General features: G+C 38.2%; 5 protein-coding genes across 7 annotated transcripts; 2 read left to right on the top strand and 3 right to left on the bottom strand.

The window, feature by feature from the left end:
- Positions 1 to 207: 207 nt before the first annotated feature.
- Positions 208 to 2,027, bottom strand: LOC140004203 (nicotinamidase 1-like). 2 transcript variants are annotated; one of them, XM_072074980.1, is made up of 5 exons: positions 1,737 to 2,027; positions 1,349 to 1,532; positions 1,078 to 1,217; positions 804 to 980; positions 208 to 492 (listed from the first exon to the last, which is right to left on the bottom strand). In XM_072074980.1, exons 1-5 carry the CDS (start codon positions 1,875 to 1,877, stop codon positions 400 to 402), a joined length of 735 nt encoding a protein of 244 aa, XP_071931081.1. In that variant the 5' UTR covers positions 1,878 to 2,027; the 3' UTR covers positions 208 to 399. The 2 variants fall into 2 exon arrangements, with proteins under 2 accessions (XP_071931081.1, XP_071931082.1); XM_072074981.1 differs by having other exon boundaries at positions 1,084 to 1,217; positions 1,737 to 2,020.
- A 1,703-nt stretch (positions 2,028 to 3,730) lies between these two features.
- LOC140035167 (uncharacterized) lies at positions 3,731 to 6,299 on the top strand. Its single transcript, XM_072074979.1, has 3 exons — positions 3,731 to 4,650; positions 5,124 to 5,520; positions 5,650 to 6,299. The coding sequence occupies exons 1-3, from the start codon at positions 4,240 to 4,242 to the stop codon at positions 6,048 to 6,050; spliced, it is 1,209 nt and encodes a 402-aa protein (XP_071931080.1). The 5' UTR covers positions 3,731 to 4,239; the 3' UTR covers positions 6,051 to 6,299.
- A 1,258-nt stretch (positions 6,300 to 7,557) lies between these two features.
- On the bottom strand, positions 7,558 to 8,955 carry LOC113731614 (putative UDP-rhamnose:rhamnosyltransferase 1). The gene has a single exon (XM_027256979.2). It carries the CDS (start codon positions 8,953 to 8,955, stop codon positions 7,558 to 7,560), a length of 1,398 nt encoding a protein of 465 aa, XP_027112780.2.
- A 1,965-nt stretch (positions 8,956 to 10,920) lies between these two features.
- LOC140035165 (KH domain-containing protein HEN4-like) lies at positions 10,921 to 16,638 on the top strand. Of its 2 annotated transcripts, XM_072074976.1 has the most exons (7): positions 10,937 to 11,865; positions 12,410 to 12,856; positions 12,951 to 13,223; positions 13,945 to 14,229; positions 14,408 to 14,487; positions 15,337 to 15,448; positions 16,188 to 16,638. In XM_072074976.1, the coding sequence occupies exons 1-7, from the start codon at positions 11,227 to 11,229 to the stop codon at positions 16,344 to 16,346; spliced, it is 1,995 nt and encodes a 664-aa protein (XP_071931077.1). In that variant the 5' UTR covers positions 10,937 to 11,226; the 3' UTR covers positions 16,347 to 16,638. The 2 variants fall into 2 exon arrangements, with proteins under 2 accessions (XP_071931078.1, XP_071931077.1); XM_072074977.1 differs by lacking the exon at positions 16,188 to 16,638 and having other exon boundaries at positions 10,921 to 11,865; positions 15,146 to 15,393.
- A 438-nt stretch (positions 16,639 to 17,076) lies between these two features.
- On the bottom strand, positions 17,077 to 19,453 carry LOC140035166 (costars family protein-like). The gene is made up of 2 exons (XM_072074978.1): positions 19,209 to 19,453; positions 17,077 to 17,431 (listed from the first exon to the last, which is right to left on the bottom strand). The coding sequence occupies exons 1-2, from the start codon at positions 19,287 to 19,289 to the stop codon at positions 17,231 to 17,233; spliced, it is 282 nt and encodes a 93-aa protein (XP_071931079.1). The 5' UTR covers positions 19,290 to 19,453; the 3' UTR covers positions 17,077 to 17,230.
- Between the last annotated feature and the right edge of the window lie 269 nt (positions 19,454 to 19,722).

The following is a 19,722-nucleotide window of genomic DNA, read 5'->3' as shown; positions in this document are numbered from 1 at the left end:
AACACGATCTCGTGTGGCTCGAGAGATTTCTATCATGAGATGATTGCAGATCTAGGGCCTTGTGGAAATAAGCTTTTTACGGTAGAGGATTTATTCTAAGCCATTATTCGTACTTCCAACCCAGAAAAACGAGTCATAAATGGCTCAAATCAGACCATGCTCTGGAACTTTCCCAGGGTACAAGAGCTGGTTATTAGCATGCATGTCTTGTTAATATCCAACAAGAAAATGGTTCTCATTCATAGCCGACAAGAAGCTTAAATGGTGCAACACGCGCAGTCTATGGGCGTACACGCTTTTCGAGGAGCTTAGCCCATGGGCGGTATCAATGATAGCCAAACAAAAGCAATTAGGAGTAGCGGCGCCTTGGTAGGCAGTACAAGGGTTGCCGGTGGTGAGTCACGCATTCTTGACTGCACCAATTGACACTTCTCTTGCTATCTTGGCTCCCCTTCCCTTGGCCATGTAAAGGCCAACGTGGTGCATCAGCTCCTGCCATGGAAGAAAACGGTCAAGCTTATATATATTCCTTGGAAGCTCCGGGAGCTGAAGAGGTAAGTTCGTTCACGGATATTTTCTAGAGTAGTAAGAAAAGCTGCTAAGGAACGGATTGGTCAGCATAAAAGTGTCAGGTATAAGTGGGGCAGGCAGGTATAAGTGTCAAAGAGACGAGAAATTCAACAATAATATCTGCTGAAATTCTTAGGAATAATTTAGAGTGAGAATATCAAGAATAAAGCGTTAGTGCTATAATTGTTATCCGAGAGGGGTCATATGGAGTATGCTTTTGAATAAAAGACTACCTGAGGGTGAGCAAGCACGTCTTTGGCCATGGAAGCTGGAAAGTCAAAGGTGGCGCATCCCCGAGAGTACACCACCACCTCCTCCAAAGGCGCAAGAAGACCTCGGGTTTTAGCTGATAAAGTCGAGCAAACAAAATCCAGCACGCAAATATCTGTGCATATCCCTATAACCAATAGCTGGGCACAAATCATATCAGTCAGATTAAATTCATTATGTCTTGAGTAGCAAAACGGGTGATGAGAAATCCTTCCAAACTTTCAATTGGGATATTACGCTTACAACTTGTATGTTGTTTTTCTTAACCCAATCGACGAACACATTCGAACCATCTTCCTGAAATGAGCCTATATAACCATCGTAGCAATCCTTACGCCTGATTATTACATTTGGTTCTTTCTCTAGCCATCGTAAAGCTGCATGCAAATGACATCATGGGCCACAGAGACAACTAGTTTGAAATTGAAGTTGTTTCGGTAGTATTTCTCAGATTCAGCTTCGATTTAATATTTTGAATATTGATATCAAACAGAAAGGGGAATTATACCAGGAACCAAATTGGACTCATCTGTACCGCTGATGCAGTGAGGGGGGTAAGGGTGCTCGAGCCTGTCAGGATGGTGCGAGTCAAGAAAGGCCAGAAGTGGCCACTTGTTGTCACAGAAGACTCTAGCTAGCCTTGCTGATTCATCGATCATTTGAGAAATCTGCCGGTTAGCCTCCCTTGGGGCCTGAACAAAACACGCACAAACAAGATAGGAATACGTACAACTATGAATGAGTACTATGAGCCCCGAAATCTGGATCACTGAACAACGAAGAGAAGTTCCTTTTTTTTTTTTGTAAAAAAAAATCCTGGTAAAGGAAAAAAAAAAAAAAAAAACAGAAGAAGAGAAGTGTCTACAGGAGTACAAGGACTGGTGATCAATAGGTACCAGATTGCCAGCTCCGACAGTGCAGAAGCCATTGATGATGTCCACAAGAACTAAACCAGCGTTAGTATCTTCACTTATAACCACTGATTCTTCCTCTATTGGAATTTCATTCTTTACAATGTCTAATGTCTGCAGTACCATCTTAACACTGAAAATACCCCACAAACTCAGACTAGGCTTTATGAAGATAAGGTTTCAAAGGTTCAAGTATATTTGCTTATATATAGACTAGAGAGAGAGAGGGAGAGATGGATCCAATCATTTAGCATTCTATACCTACTTTTTGACTTTTGGAGCAAAACGTTGGCTAAAGCTGAAATGAAAATTTGACACGGAAGAACAGGTTTGGTGCATCTTCACCGTTTTTCTTTTTCCCTTATCTTTTGGGGGAAGGACCATAGTCGGCAAGTGATTAAAATGTACCAGGTTACACCAAGATAAGTTTACTTGTCAATGTTAGATTTCAGGACTCCTTCAAAGTGAAAACCAACAGAAGAAAATTCTGTCCATTTGGTCCTGTCACAAAGTGACTAATGTAGCTCATGACTAATGCCTTTTTTTTTTTTAACTGGTCAGCTCAGTTCACTTCATTACAAGGTTGAATCATATTTAACAGCAAAACTAAAGAGCATAGTAGGCTACTAGCATCTCCTTTTGCCGGATTGGACTGGATAAAACTTCAGAAGAAAATTTTCCTTTTCCAGTTATGTGATTTTGTATTGTTCACGTTTCGCAAAGACGAGCAAACAACAGAGACAAGATCAGAACCTGAAAATTGAGTCTGTGTTACCGTGCGCGTTCAATGATACTTTCTTGGTGGTCAGACGCAGTGATGGAAAACCATTAACTTTTTAAACACAGTTGCTGATATCGGTCAACGGTTAATTTGTCTGTTTTCCTGCTCTCAGTAAATTGCATAAGAACCCAGTTTCAGTTGGAGCTCTGCCGGCATTCATGCTTTTAGCTTTCTGCTACCTATATCACTGAACCTTTTCGATCACAATCCAAAGCAACTGTTCTACGAGGCATATTAATCTCGATGACTTGAAAAGGCACGCAAGCTAACTCAAGTCCATATGGCAACACAACTACGAAGATAAACAATACCAAGGATATTTTAAATAGTAAATCATAGATAGTAGCAGTAATACTCGAACAACATAAAAGTTGAAGAATTTTAGGCTCTTTTTTCTTTTTTTCACTCGTTGAAGAACAAGCCAAGATGTCATTAATGAGGAATTGGCAGCTGTTACAAGACTGATGCTAGCGTAGGTTGTCTGCTTGGATACAAAAAAAAAAAAAAAATGTAAAGGTAATGAGGTCCAAGCTTCTTTCAATGCATTTAAGCATGTTAGTTAAATGAACTCTTTTATCACTATTTTTACTCCGAAAATAATGTCCTCATTGCTGGTGAAAACCAAAGGTTATCCCTCCGCTGCAGCCATCTACCAAGAAGATGAGCAATAATATTTGTTTAACAGGCCAGTTACATAATTATGCCTTGGTTCCTTTGCTCTTTCTCGGCTTCTTGTTCTTAACCTCGCCTTTTCCATCATCGTCTTCCCCTCCCTGGCCACCTACAGAGGTTTAGTGATGAAATCTGTTATAGGACTACTGTTGCTGCAATCACGTTTATTGAGTTGATTCCCAAAGAAAGACTGCTTCTACTTCCACATCTTCTATCACGACCTCTATTTTTCTTTTCACGACTTCTTTGCTGAAATCACGTCTTCAACTTACTTCTTCTGCTTGAATTCCTGCTTCATGACATCTACACAAAGTGAAATTTAACCTAGTGCGGTTGATGGCGAAGTATCTAAACAGCTCATTCGTCTTTCCTTATTATGTTGGTAAGTTTCCTTTTCTCTTTTTATCAGTATTAAGTAGGATTAGGAAGATTCCTGTTTTCTTTCAATCGAATTCGAATTGGGAAGCTTAAAAATTCTGATTGGACTCTCGTTTTTCAGGAAGGTCCAACTACAAGAAGCTATCTTTTTTTTTTTTTGGTCCGTTATCACCAAGTATATCTACTCCCACTCCTAATCCTATGTTAGGATGATGATCCAACAGAATCACGAGAAATTGACAGGAATTGAATCAATATCGGATCATACGACTGTATTAAACACTCATATAAATGTAAGAGAAATCATATTAAGTGACAACTTTTGATGAAAGTTAAGATTTGAACTCTTGACTTGCCATCCTGCGAGACGTAATAGCCAACTTAACGAAAAGCTATCGCATATGGATTTGCATGCTGCATTGTTGCTTACCCAAGTAACGAGTAAGGGTCAGATTATTATTATTTTGGAAATCGGTTTTTCTCTTTTTATTGTTTGGATTTTTTTCCCCTTTTCTGTGGCTTTGTACCAGAAAGTCAGAAACCGAAAACTGGATTTAACCAAAGTTGGGCAGTTATCGACCGCATATTCCTATCCGTCCAAACTTCGGTCCGAAGACGCCTTTTTTTTCCCAGTTTCACCAGCAACTGCTACAGGACATGCTATCTTCCACGATATCCTTGAAACCCAACTCCAATTTCTCCCCAAGAATCCATCTTTTCCCGCCAAAATTCGATATTGCTCAACCCAAAAGCAGAATGGCCTCCCTTCCATCTTTTCTTGGCGGGTTGAACTTGAGCAGGGTCGCTGCAAATATGGGTGTTGATGCTTCTTCTGCTGCAGCTTCTTCTGATCAGAGTAGTGAGTTTTGTACATTGATGGAGTATGTTGGTAAAGGAGGGATTGATGTGGGTGATGGCTTGGTGGTTTTGCTTGGTCATCTGGAATATGCTTCCAAGAAAATTGCTGCTCTGGTGGCTTCCCCTTTCAACTCTAGCCTTGGAAAAAATGTGACAATTGCCAGTACCCCTTCCGAAAGAGATGAGCCTAAGCCTCTTGATATCGTCTCGGTATAATTTCTCAACTTCTTCATTAGTATATCAATAAAAAGAATTTTTTCCCCTTTGGTAGTCATTTGTTATTATTAATTTAGCGATGTGAACGTCTTGAAACTTGGATGAGCAATTTTCGAATAAAGTACTTGTGTTGTTTTTTCCTCTAATCTTAATGCAGTAGTACGTTAAAAGGTATTACTAATTTTTTCTGCTGTTTCATTTGTGCAAAGTTTTCTGTCGTGGTAGAATTTGCTTTGTTTACGCTGTAGTATGATGCTGCTACTAGCCAACCATAATTACCATTTTCATTCGACTGTACGAGGAGCTCTTCTACATTTTTAAGTACAATTTCAATGGTTTGGCACTTCAATCACAGATTCTTCTCTCCAACTTTCTGATTTCATCTCTTTAGTATCTTGGTGTCTTCCCGACTCTGTCATCAATTGGAATGACAGTTGTAATGATTGGTAATAATTCCTCGGGTGCAGAATGAGATTATTTTGTCTGCTCTACGCCATTCTGGTAAAGTTTCAGTCATGGCCTCAGAAGAAGATGATTTGCCAGTTTGGATAAATGATGATGGCCCATATGTGGTGGTCACGGATCCTCTAGATGGCTCCCGAAATATTGATGCCTCCATACCCACAGGAACAATCTTTGGGGTTTACAAACGTCTTGTGGAACTTGATCATCTGCCAGTGGAGGAAAAGGCAATTCTGAATTCCCTACAAAGTGGAACTAGGCTTGTCGCTGCTGGCTATGTCCTCTACTCATCAGCTACCATTCTCTGCGCCAGCTTTGGTTCTGGAACACATGCATTTACTCTGGATCACTCTACTGGAGACTTCATTCTCACACATCCAAATATTAAAATTCCCCCTAGAGGTGACTGATTTGCCTTTATACAACTGAAGTGGCTTTCCAAGAAAATAAAATATTTGCAAATGTTGATTCATGGGGGTTGCTGTTGTACATAATTATCAATTATGTCTTGTTCCTGCTCTTTCTTGCCAGGGCAAATATATTCTGTGAATGATGCACGGTATTTTGACTGGCCTCAAGGTTTGAGGCAATATATTGACACCATCAGACAAGGCAAGGGGAAATATCCTAAGAAGTACTCAGCCCGTTATATATGTTCTCTTGTTGCTGATTTTCATCGTACTCTCTTATATGGGGGTGTGGCAATGAATCCAAGGGACCATCTGCGTCTTGTTTATGAAGCAAACCCACTAAGTTTTATTGCAGAGCAGGCTGGGGGTAAAGGAAGTGATGGTAAAAGTAGAATTTTGTCTCTTCAACCTGTGAAGCTACACCAGAGACTTCCTTTGTTTTTGGGGAGTCCAGAAGATATAGATGAATTAGAGAGTTATGGAGATGTTCAACAGAAAGTAAATCCTGGTTATGAAGTCTAATAATATGGTGCTCTTTTATTTACCTCTTGCATTGATGTCAAGACATCTCATTCTGCAAGTGAGCGAAGCCAAGATAATTTGTAAATGCGCTCTTTCTTTTGATCATTTCTGGTGTGCTTAACAAGGAAAGATTTACTGGAAATGTGAAGGAAAATGTAGATACACTAATAATTTTTTCAGAGTTTTATTGTCTGATCTGTGAAATATCCAGATATACAATTTTGAAGAATCTCTTGCTTTTGAAAGCTATTTGAACTCTTTGATTACTACCTTCTATTTTTTTAGTCAATAGCTTTCCATTTGTCTTCCTAAAATTTCCTGGTCTATATATTAATCCCTCAGAAGATCTTATGTGGTTCAACGTGACCTCAAGCATATTGAGGTTCAATTACCTTGATTTGGCAAATCAGTGCTTCATTGTGTAATCTTTCTCTTGCTTTATTTTCCCCACTTGCATAGTTTATAAAGGTTGTAGGAATTGATGTGTGCTAGTTGATGTCATTACATCTGCAAAAAATAACCAATTTTAGGCATCAAACATGGAGACACTGCAGAACTTTTGTAATCTCAGCTAGGCTTGCTTCTTCTTGGCCAATGGAGCAAGATAGGACAAATGTTCTGGCTTGAGCATTCAATGAGGCTGGATGGGAGCTTGAGCAGGACTGCAAGGTTCCACACTTTTGGGGATGCTTCTTGAGCTTCTTTGTCAGGTTGATCAGGCATTCCTTATTGAAGAATGACTAGACGTATCATAAGCATGTTAGCATCATTCTTATGAAGGTATGTAAGTTTCACAAGTCTATTCTTAGGTTTGTGAAGCCAATCCACTTCAGAAACCACTAGCTCATTTTGAAAGAGAAGCTGCAGCCTGGCATACTGTTAGGATAAACAGGTTTTCTTCTGTATTGCAGAGAATTATACGTCCTTGAATGGTATCAATAGCTTTTCCTAAGAATTTTTTTTTTTTTTTGGGCATCCTTTACCTTGCATCATCAGCCATCACACAAATGACCTGGCCATCTTTTGGTAAAGCTAGAGGGTTAAGCAATAAAACTGGAAAGTGACCAATTCTAGAGAAGAATACGAAAGGTTGAGCTTCACTAGAAAGGACAAATATAATGATGATTTAGAGTTACATTTAGCTTTTTATTGAAGTATTCTCAGTATTATTAAACCAACTGCAACGTGACCAATAAATTTGTATCTAAATGAAGAGAACAAATAAAAGACAGTGTGTACTGGTATTGTTGTCAAAGAAAGATCCTGTAAGTGGTATACAAAAAGGAAACATACTTTTTGGTCAAGTGCTGTAAATTTTAATTCCTCTGCTTGTGGTTGGAAAGCTTTCTCTTTCTGTAGTATAATAAGCTAATCAGTTTCTCTTTTTCTGTTGAAACTGCAGTGCTCAAATGCATGTGCATATTCAACGTGTGTTTTTTTGTTGTGTTGGCAATGCTCTGTAACTCTGCACGTGCAGCTATTTATGCTTCTTATGAGCTTGAATGGCTTATACTTGGTTTTTGAACCTTTCAAGATGTTGAATGAATTTGTTTATGTAGTTATCATGAAGATCCTGATTGCCAAAAACATTTTTCATCTGAGCAGCTTTGACCCTTATCTGCTCTCCCTCCGCTTCCACCATGACCCGTCTAATTGATGCAGCAACGCATTCCCGGCTGAAAGAGCCATCAATGTCTCTTGGAACTTCATAGCCTACTTCTTTCTCTGCTAATAATTTAGCATTCAGTGTCTGGTCATATACCATTGGCATGAGAATCAGTGGGTGTCCAAATCCAAGGCACTCAATTATTGATCCCCAACCAGAGTGGAAGAGGCATCCTCCTATGGCTGGGTGGGCAAGTATTTCTATTTGAGGTACCCAGCCTAGACAAACAATGCCCTGGTTTGAGGTGCGATCAAGAAAACCAGGGGGCAGTAAATTTACAGTGTCTGCTAGTGGCTTCCTGAGAATCCATATAAAAGCTAGCCCTGAAAGCTCGACTGCGAAAGCCAACTCATGGATTTGCTCAATTGGCATCTTGTATTCACTTCCAAAGCCCACAAACACTACGGACTTTGGTTTCTGTTTATCCAGCCACTGAAAGGTTGTAGACCAGCTCGAATCATTGTCACTGTGGCTCTCTTGTATGGTCTCTGGGGGTGGAGGGAGTACACCTATAGGCAAAACAGGCCTTTGATAGAGTTCCTCGACAAGATTTATGTATTCTCCTTCAAACTCTTTACAGCTTTTCACAGCAACAAAGCTGCATCCTCGTACAACTTTAGCAATACGTTGGCCACTGGATAGACCTGATAAGTCAGGAATGTGCAAATTCTTGAACGCTGTAGGTGCATAATGAGGCCTGTGGGCTACCAGAGAAGGGAAGGTGAACCAATCTGGTGGCCTTGTGAAATGCTCTGCAGTTTTACGTAGAGTTCCAGATATCAGTTCACCTGGTGGTCCCAAGAATGCTAAAGTTGCAGCTGTATAAGCACTGAAAAAGGCCACAGATATGCCAAATTTAGCGGCAGTTTCTGGAATCCAACCTGCAGCGAAGTCCACAAGGATCAAGTCTGGCGATTCCTGCTGCAGGAGCTTCTCCATGGGTTCAGCTAATCTGTCGTATGCCTTCTTCAAGAACTGCGTTTGCTCTGGTTGAACGTCGATGGTGGCCTCACAGTTCTCTGGTAAGCCATCAACCAATGGCAGGGGGACTGCCAGCAGCTTTATTCTGTCTGATAAGTCTGCAGGAATGGGGGGCAATCGGCATAGGTTTTTTGGCGTGGAAACAAAGGAAATCTTGACACCTTTTGTAGCTAATTTTTTGGAGAACTCCAGAAATGGTAGCAGGTGGCCAAATGCTAGCCATGGGAACATCATGAGATGATGCTGTTGAGCAGCCATGGGTGGTACTCGACTCCTTACAAGCAGCTGCTAATTTGATGCATTTTGTTAAACCCAATAAATAGAAGTTTGCAGCTTCCTCTACGCCCATGTCACAATCCTTCTGTGATAGCTGTTCTCGTTCTACACGACTAGAAAAATGCTCATCACGTTAGTTAGCTGATAGTTTCTTTTCTTTTCTCTTGTAAAGGTTTTCTTAGGGTGATATGGAATCCAAAAAAGAAATAATAAAAAAAAAGGACCAGAAGAAAACCGTCCTGGTTCTCATGCATCCCAAATGCATTGCGTTTCAGTACTTGTGAATCAACTACTTCACTTTCTATTAACAAGAGATTTTGTGATTTAAAGAAAGCCAAATGTGTTATGGTTCCTATCCAAAAACAAAAATTGCTTTTGTGCTCATGGAGTTGACAGCTTTTGCCACCATCATCTTAGAAGCCCAATCATTAAAGCTCGAATAGGTTTGTTTTCACACGTTACTTTGGAGTGGGAGATGAAGGCGCGATGACTTGGAAAACTCATTAGTCAAACTCTAGTCAACATCTTATCCGCAATATGTTTCGATAAAAGGCTTTTTTTTTGTTAAGATAATTTTTTTTTTTAAGTACGAGTAAGGGTTCGAATGTAATGTATGTGAAATAAAAATATAATAAAATTTGTGCAGAAGAAATATTTATGAAAAATATAAAATTTTTTCTCTAAAAAATCACAATCCAATCAATGTTCACAATTGCTTAAATCGACATGCTCAACAATCTAATTATTTTTTGTTCTTATCGAATTAACATATTATTACTACGTACCGGGAATCTAGGACCAGTGGAATTTGGAATATTAATTACTCTCTTGTTGTTATAGAATTAGTTTTAAGATTCTTTTCTTTATTTAGCATTAAATCCTTTTGTCTCCTTTTGGCATATATATATATGGGTTAATTACATTTACCTCCCCTGAGGTTTGATCATATTATCAATCAATCCCTATAATTTGTCCAAATAACGGTCTTACCCTTTGAATGATCAAACATTTAACAAAAACCCCCTTAATGCCGAAAATGCCCTTTTTGAGGCCATATTGCATTAAAAAAAGAACATATTTTTATTTATTAACCTTCAAATAATCCAATAAAATCATCAAAAAGTTTTTGCTTATTATTTTATAAAAATCATATCTTTGCTTCCATAAATAGTTTTGAATCAATAATTATTTTAAATCTCAAAAATGAATATTAAAAATTAGATAAATTGAAAGAAAAATAAAAAAGAAGCAATTATTTTAAATCCTCAAGTATGGTTCGAATTTGTGGTTCAAGGCATGTTGCGGAGAGCACAAGGCATGTTTTCCTCAATTTGAACCATACTTCAGGAATTAAAATAATTTCTTCTTTTTTTATTTTTCTTTCAATTTATCTAATTTTTAATATTCATTTTTAAGATTTAAAATAATTATTGATTCAAAACTATTTATGGAAGCAAATATATGATTTTTATAAAATAATAAGTAAAAACTTTTTTCTATTTTTTTGGATTGTTTCAGGGTTAATAAAATAAAAATATGTTCTTTTTTTAATGCAACATGGCCTCAATAAGGGCATTTTCGGCATTAAAGGGGTTTTTGTTAAATGTTTGATCATTCAAAGGGTGATACCGTTATTTGGACAAATTACAGGGATTGATTGGTAATATGGTCAAATCTCAGGGGAGGTAAATGTAATTAACCCTATATATATATATATATATATATATATGAGTTTGTTTATCAGGAGTGTTCAGTGAGTGCTTGTTGAGATGTCATTTTGGTGTTAATATTTTGAAATTTTATAATTAAATAAGAAAAGCTTATAAATATAAAAATAAATTAATAATTATTAGTATATACATTCATATGATGGTTGATATTTCAATCCAATCCCCCTGCAAAACGGAAAAGAAAACATGAGTAAGCCATCGCATGACACACCTTAAATCTCTAATGATTTCCCCTTATGGATGTCAAATTACATCAACAACACTGGACCAAATAGTAGTAGTATATGATGTATGGAACCTTCTTTAGCTTCTATTTTCTTTTTATCAAATGAATTTATGGAATCTTCTATTTGCCTAAAAAATGAGCATATTCTACAGGGGAAAGAAAATCTACCAACTTACTTGAGTCGTGATGCGAAGAAATTAATGGTACTCAGTAGCAACAAAAATCTATAAAGCCCTCTCCTTCTCAAAACTCAATCTCACTGACGAGCAGTACTTTCTAGTAGCAGTACTTAGTAGAATGCAAGAAGCCAATTACAACCACCACTCCGCCACCGGCACTGCGACTGGTTTTCTCGCCGTCAACGGTGGTGGGCCATCTCCCAAACGCTTAAACAAGCCCCAGTTACCCCCGCTCACGGTCCCACCAGGACACGTTTGCTTCCGACTCCTCTGCCACGCGTCTCGGGTGGGCGGAATCATCGGCAAGGCCGGCTCAATCATCCGGCAACTTCAGCAAGAAACCTCCGCTAAGATCCGAGTCGAAGACTCGCTCCCCAACTCGGATGACCACCGAGTCATTGTTATTATAGGCAGGACATCACTTGTTAGGAGAATTAGTTTCAATGCCAACAGGGAAGGAGACAGTGCTAGTGGTGGTTGTGATTGTGATGATGGTGATGACGAAGTCTTTGTTTCAGCAGCGCAGGAGGCGGTGGTCAGGGTGTTTGGGAGGGTGATAGAGGTGGCGGCGGAGAGCTGCGGTAATGGGTTCGCAGCGAGTGGGGGACTGGTGTCGTGTAGGCTGCTGGCGGAGACGAGTCAAGTTGGGGCAGTGATAGGGAAGGGCGGGAAAGTGGTTGAGAAGATTAGGAAGGATACTGGTTGTAAAATCAAAGTTTTGACTTCGGAAAAGTTACTGACAGATGAAATGGTTGAGGTAATTGAATCCTGGCTGTAGAAAATCTCCTACCTTACAACTTCGATATGCATTGAAGTCTGTATTAGATACAGGGTCAGTTAATGGAGTAGTATTGGAGTGCTTACAGTTCTGGATTGCTTTTTATGTGTTGGAATTCTTTGCTGTGCCATGATGTGTTGACACTGCACTTTCCGTGGTTAAGTAAATGCATGATATCGTAGGACTACCATATAGTGGTTGAGTTTTTCGTTTTACTGAGTTTGTGTGAGTTTGATATGTATTGAAAGTAATTCAGGTATAAAGTCAGTCCATGTGGAGTGTATAGAAGTAATATTAATTGAGAATGATTGAGCTCTGATTGAATTAATGTCAAAGATTGAATCTCGATTTTCTTTATGATAACTAGCTTATTCAAAAAGATGGCTTCTTGGTATTCTTGGATTTTCTGTTGAAAATAATTGTTTATGACTGATAAGCTTGCTAAAATTAGCTTTTCGCTGGTCTAGTCTACAAAGTTTTTTATCCCCATAAAAGCATCTAACATGGGTAAGTCTGTGGACAGATTGAAGGTGATATCGTGGCTGTTAAGAGAGCGCTTGTTGCTGTAACTCGTCGACTGCAAGACTGTCTACTAGCTGTTGAGAAAGCAAGGATGATGGCAAGCAGGCCATTTGAAGCCATACATCAAGAGAGCTTACCTGATTTACGTATGGACCTACCTATTCATAGAGTTTTAGTTCCACAATCTACAGAATCAAGCTCCTCCGGTTATTCCTCAGGGGACTATCCATTGTCAGTAGAGGCTGACAGGGTTCCAGTTATGGAATTAAAACCACCTCAGCAAGAAGTTGTCTTTAAAATTCTCTGCTTAAATGATAGAGTAGGGGGCATGATTGGTAAAGGAGGTTCAATTGTAAGGGCTCTTCAAGCAGAGACAAGTGCTTCTATTAGTGTTGGGCCTACTATTGCTGAATGTGATGAACGATTGATAACGATTGCTGCAATGGAGGTTTGATTAGATTTTAGCTGTGTTTTAGTCTGAATGGATTATAGTGACTGATTGTGGATTAACACTTTATATCGTTTTGGTCCCTTCTGTTTAGAATCCAGATTCACGACAGTCACCTGCACAAAATGCTGTAGTACTAGTTTTTAGCCAGTGTGTAGAGGCTGACTCTGACAAGGGGCTGGATTCTGGCTTGAAGGGCCCACCTGTTTGTGCAAGACTTGTAGTACCATCAAGTCAAGTTGGTTGTTTGTTGGGTAAAGGAGGAGCAATAGTTTCAGAGATGAGAAAGGCGACTGGTGCAGCCATTAGAATTTTTGCGGGTGAGCATGTACCAAGATGCGCTTTGGAAAGTGATGAAGTTGTACAGGTATGCATATTTGAAACTTATCATCTAATAAAGAATATTTCAAATCATTTATTCTAACCATTTCAGTTAACTTATGCAGGGAGTTTTATTTATTAGCTTACAAAAAGTAGAAGTATCAGCTAAAATTATCATTTACATCTCAGAAGAATTGTCCTGACCATATCAATTAAGACATATTGTGTGCTGCAACATGTGTTTTTTTGCCTTTTTCTGTCAACTTTCTTTTTCCCGCGGGACAGTAGAAGACATTTATGTATCAATAGGTGGTTGTGCCTGTGATAGATCTGACAATCTTGGTGGAAAAGTTGATGTCAATAAAGTTAGTTTGGTTACCCTTGCAGAGCATGATGTCAGGTTTGAAATTAGATCACAAAAAGTGTAGGATAGGCAGCAGTTCATGTCTCTGGGACTGGAAGTGAATGGAATGTCAAATATGAGGTTCCTGTAATTTTTAAGATCTGCTTCAAAATCTTATTGTATTTGTTTTATGGATAAGTGATTTCATCTGTTATATATAGTTGATCTTTTCTTATGCATCCCTTTTGGTGCTTTGTCTTTTATTCTCTTGAACACTGTGAAAAGTTTTTGATGTATCTTTCTTGAAAGCGGAAATGTTCTATTTATTTTCATTGTAAGTTGGTCAAAGTTTATATTTCTTGTTGAATTGTTTTGGAATTTTACCACTCTGCTTTGACACGATGGATTTTCACTCTTTTGACAGATTACTGGTGAGCTTGTGAATGTACAAGATGCATTGTATCATGTCACTGGTAGGCTGCGATATAATCTCTTTGCAACTAGAATGCTGAATAGTGCCGGAAATAGGAGCAGTTCCTCTTGTGTTACTGAAACAGGTCCCTTGGGGAGAGCAAGGGATCAGCCTTTGCCTGGATTTCTTCCTTCTGTTGGTATCTCTCAGAGTCAGCACTTGACGAGAAGTATGGAGAATCTTGCTCTTTCACAAAGCGTAAATCGTCCCCCGTCACCAGGGCTATGGACATCGCAGGTGAAAGAAAGTAGTAACTTTTTCTTGTTAGCATCGCTAGCTTTAGTCTTCTGCTGCTTCTATTATGTTGCTATTACTATTTGTGTCCTTTCTTTATGTTGAAGGTTAAGGTGTAATCATATTCTTTTTGTATTGTTTATTACATCAACTTCCCACCATTTGGGGTGCTCAATTGCAGACAGTGCCAGGAGTCGATCAAAGGAGTCAACTTGATGGCAGAGGATTGACTTCAACTAAAGGTGGTGTTGAACTTGGCAGGTTTGTACTAGCTTGCCTGGAGAAAACTCAATTTTTTATATGCTTGTTATAAAACATTTTATGAGATTGGATGCTGCCTACCAAAATAATAGTAATAATAATATATACACAGAGATTAAGCTAGGGAGAGAAATGATGATGAAGAAAGCTGGATTCAGTGCAAAGAAACCTTTGCTTAGAGGAAGGAGCTTAGAATTATTAAATTCTAGTGAATTGAATTGTTTCCTCAAGTTCTTTAACTTCCCTTGTAAATTTGGAAATTTGATGTATTAACAAATACAAATTCTAAAGTAAACTTGCTTTTTGCCTTGATTATTTCATGTCACTTGTAATGTTTCTACAGGACTTATTGTGTGGTGGTATTTTGAGACATTAGTTGCCCTCTATAAACATTTCAAGTATCTTGTAGCCTGCTAATTGAATGTCTTCCCTCCGGTCTTCGACCTACGCATCTTAGCATCTGATGTTCTTTCTGCTGTTTATGCTAACATTGATATTGTATTCCTTCTTGTAACTTAATTGTGTGAATAATATTAAGGTGCTCTTAGTGTAATCTTTTGAGTAACCTTATAACACCTGCTTTACTTTCTTAAATGCTTTTCTGCGATTGATACCAAAATGTATATTTGAGAGTATACTGGTTATGTGATAATATCAGATGGGCTGCTCTTTCTAAATGAACTTACCGGATGGCACGCGAATTAGATATGTGAAGCTAATGAACATGATGAACTATCTAGAGGAAGTATTCAACCGGGCCAGAAATGCAGCATGTGAAAATGTCTAAATTGTTGCTAAATGCATTTTGTTGGCACTTATCAGCTATTTATTCTTTTTGCGCATTTGCAGCGGTGACAGATCTGCCATTGTGACAAATACCACTGTGGAGATTGTAGTTCCTGAAAATGTTATTGGCTCAGTTTATGGAGATAATGGTAGCAATTTGGTTCGTCTAAGACAGGTGGGTAGTACTTTCTACGTGCTTAAAGACTAATGAAAGCTCTGAAGTTAGGGGCTATGCATCTCAACTCCATATTCCTGATCTTTTGTACTTTCTGGTGTTTGTTACATAATTCCTGTGTCAGTATGTCTAACGTGGGTTTCCTGGCGAAGAATTAGTATAATGTACCTCATCTGAAGTTTTACCTCAAATATCCATCCTATAGGTCATTTTAAGTCTGTGGACCTATTGGTGTTTGATCTTAGATCTTACCTGATAGCTGAATGAGCAAATACTTTGAAAGGTAGTTTTTAGTCTTACCAGCTCTAAGAAAGGCAATTCATGTACTACTCACTACTAGTGGCCGCTTTATATATATATATATATATATATATATTTTATAGTGAGTTGGGAAACATGAATGTGGGAGACTAAGTAGAATCCTGTGTGCACTGATGATATGTTGTGTCTTGACGGAGAACGTTATCCTTGAAAGGTGTTATTGCTGTATGAAGATTGATACTATGTGATGTGAGCCTCAGTTTAGTTGATTTGGCTTCTAGAGGATACAAAATTTATGGAATAATTTATAAGCAGAAGCTACAGATTTGGTGTGTTTCTTAGCAGTACACAAGCTTTCATACCCATATCATGCAACAAAGAAAAATTCTTGTTTATCTCTAGTTTTATTACTCGAATGAACAGAGATTTGTTGGTCATCGAATTGATACTCTCATTCTTCTGGTGCCTTTTCGTTTAGATTTCTGGCGCCAAAGTTGTAGTGCATGAGCCACGCCCTGGAACATCTGACAGGATGGTTGTCATATCTGGATCTCCTGATGAAACACAAGCAGCGCAAAGCCTCCTCCATGCGTTCATACTCACAGGGTCATCAGGACGAGATGAATCTTTCTGCTAACAGATTGCCTTTTTGTTTTTTTGGGGCATATAACATCAGAGCTTCCGTTTTAAGCTCCAGCTTTGTACATTCCTCCAATTTCTTTGATGCCCTTTATTCTTGAAAAGGAAAGGAAACGCCCTATTAATTCCAAGAAATTAGTTTGGGGCATCATAGTTCAATTTTGTTGGCCATGTATTTTGCAAGCCAACTAGAATGGTCATGTACTAATAAGCTTGATATTTTGTGATTAAACTGAAGGGTGAAAACCCCTGTTTTTAATTGAAATTGGAGTAACATGTGTTAGTAGAAAGCTTTAACAGCCAACTGCTTATGCAAAACATATGGTCGTGCTATCTGTTTTCAGGTACATTGCCATGTTCCCTGAAGTCTTTTTCCCCCGCAACAAGAAAGCTAGGCTGTCCTTACGAGCTGGTCAATTCTGAGGACATGCATACATTCGAGAATAGGATCTTCCATCGTGTCTCATCCACTCATGATAGGAAACTGGTACCTGCCAAATTTTGCCAAAATACGAAACTAAATGTAAACCTTACGCGGTCCTCTTGGCTATCCCATTTTAAGTTTTATGTTGCAACAACCTTGTTCCAATTTTAATCATCAGCGTCATGTTAAGGAGAGTGCTGAGACCGTTTCAACGCATGGCAGGTTGAAGTATTTATTTATGCGAGTCAAAATGCACTTCAGCCATACGCCCTTGCATCATGAATTGAATTGGAAAACCATTAGCTGCACTAAAATTGAAATGCATATTATTGGCACACTTGTGTCACTAGCTCCTTGGCCAAACAACATTAACGACTGACATTGAAGTGATGTACAGAAACATGGGACACTTAAGTAATACCTTGCACATAAACCAAAACACCAGCCTTGTTATGTAATCAGCTCTTCGTGACAGCTTCAGCCGATGTTGCTGTTGGCGTTGGTTTGAGAAGTATTTCCACGTTGTCATGAACCCCTTGCAGCAGTAACTCACCATCATATGTCAAAACCTTGCGTTTCTTAGCCGCCCTCAGTGTTCCAACAAGGGCTTCAAAGATGTTTGCACATCTATCGTCATTGAACAGCACGCCAAATGTGACCTTCAAGATAAAATAACAACATATATTGAGAATATCCAGATAAAAGAACTCATCTAAAAGGTAAAAAAAGATCAGTTGTCAGAAGATTTTGACCCCACAAAACCATGCAAGTCCAACTTCTTATCCACATAAATCACATTAAGATGGGTGAAAATGATTGCAACTCTTTAAATATTTGGAAGCAGTAGCGTATTCATAATAACATGCTACAAAGCCAAAGGTAAATATTAAAATTTTCTCAAGCATTCAAACGACTTATAAACTTAAGATTGGGCATACAAGATAATCTAATAAGTACAAACTTTACTCCTGTAACTTTGACGATAAGGACGGTGAGAGTGTGTCAAATGGCACCTTTGAGTTGAAGTAAATTGTCAAGAAAAAGAAAAACCAAGGGGGAAGTAGAGCTAGAGATCACAAAACCACACCAGGCAACAGCTGAATGGTTTTGGCAAGATGAAGCAAAGAAGAGAAAAGGAAAGAAAAAGATAGCTTGAAGAAGAACTTCCATTCCTTGATAACTCTGTCTCCTTTTCCTCCCTCCCTTTTCTGACCTTCATCTTGCTGAAAATGTAGTTCCTGCTTGAAGCAGTCTCGGCCTGGTGGGAGGGCAGTTCTTGAGAAGAACAAGGTGACATGCAAGTCCTGGAGGATTCATTGTTTTGATATTCATATTCTTCAAATGCTTCAGTTCAGAACCTAACTATTTCACAGCTACAAAACTTTCCATGAACTGCTAACATCCCAGATAACAAATTTTACCATGAAATTTTCATGCTAGATTCTTTACAATCATATAAGTTACCATAATCTGCCATTAGATTCCTGAATGAGGGCTTTCTCAGCTTTTCCAGCCACCACTAGTTTTCAGAAAGCTCATGATTATGTTGTTGTAGTTATTACCAGAAAGTGTCCCAACACTTGTCCTACACGCTGAGCATCAACGAAATATGTAGATTTATAAGTTTACATCTAAGCATAACCGCTATATCCGTATGTAAAGTATCTAAATGAAATATATGAAGACCAAAAGGTAAAACATTCTTGCATTACCCTCTGGCAACTACAATAGTTACATACACAAGTCCTTTCAGCACTAGTAGAGAGCCCAAATTCTGTTCTAATCTATGGAAAACAATTCATTCTGCTGTTGTTCTGTACCTTCATGTGCTTGATAAAACCAAATTCGCACGCAAATACCAGGTGATATTAATTTCCGAACTTTAGGCTGCAGCATCAATAGGTGTGACTGGACCAAATTGATATGTAGAGCATGAGGCTTTGAACAATTAATTAACAAAAGAAGCCTTTTTTTGCCTGTTCTAGATTTATTAAGATACCCTTAACACTACAAAAGGATGTCTATTTCACGGCAAAGGTGATGAAGCTAAAAATTCAGAAATGAGAGAACATTATTTGCAATGAAAAGGTATTAACAGAATGCCAGAATAAAGAAAGTCCACCATGCTAAATTTCAGTCCTAGAGCCAATGACCAGCAAGGTCAGTTAACATCTGATGCTATACTGCTCAATGCAAAAGCAATTTGCATCATCAGCTCAAATTTTCCTCAGCCAGAAACAGAGATCACTCAAGGTCAGATTGTAGCAAGAAAATTTTCAGATTTACACCACAGCCCAGTTGATAAAAGATCAAAATAATCTGCTCTAACATGCGATCGGGAAAATTTTCGAGTACTTGATCTGGATTGCTTCTATAGTTTGCATTGCACAGAAGAACAGTATTGATGGTCAGGTAGGGAGAGGAAGATGAGATTACCTTGTATGACCCATCATCTTGGGGTTTGCCCAGCCTTTTGATTTCCTCTTTGAGTCTTTCAACCTCCTCTTCAACATTCATTTTGTCTTCGGTTGGATTGTAATCACACGTATACTTCAGAATTTGGGAAGCTTATGTATATTCTTCTTAGATATTTTTCCTCCCTGAATTTGGATTTTCCTCTAACAAGGGATGAGGAGAGATAAATAGGGAAGAGAGATGGTCCCCGGGCAATGTAATATTTGATAATTCTATCCTATTAAAAGAAATTATTACGAGTATTTTTTGTCCAAGGTTTGTGTGACACTGGGATTTTAAAAGTTGATTTTTTTAATAAAAAGTGAATTGACCTATTTTTTTTTAAAAAAATCAAATATAATGTTACAATAATACACAAACAAAAATAATTCAAAAAAACATTACATCCATGTAATATATCAAATATTTATAATAAAAATTTTTCATATATATTAATATAGTAAAATATTTTCAAAAATAATTAATTCAAACGAAG

This window comes from Coffea arabica, chromosome 2c, assembly GCF_036785885.1.
Source record: "Coffea arabica cultivar ET-39 chromosome 2c, Coffea Arabica ET-39 HiFi, whole genome shotgun sequence".
Lineage (NCBI taxonomy): Eukaryota > Viridiplantae > Streptophyta > Magnoliopsida > Gentianales > Rubiaceae > Coffea > Coffea arabica.
Note: the sequence above shows the minus strand (reverse complement) of the source record. Positions and strands in the feature narration are given on the sequence as shown.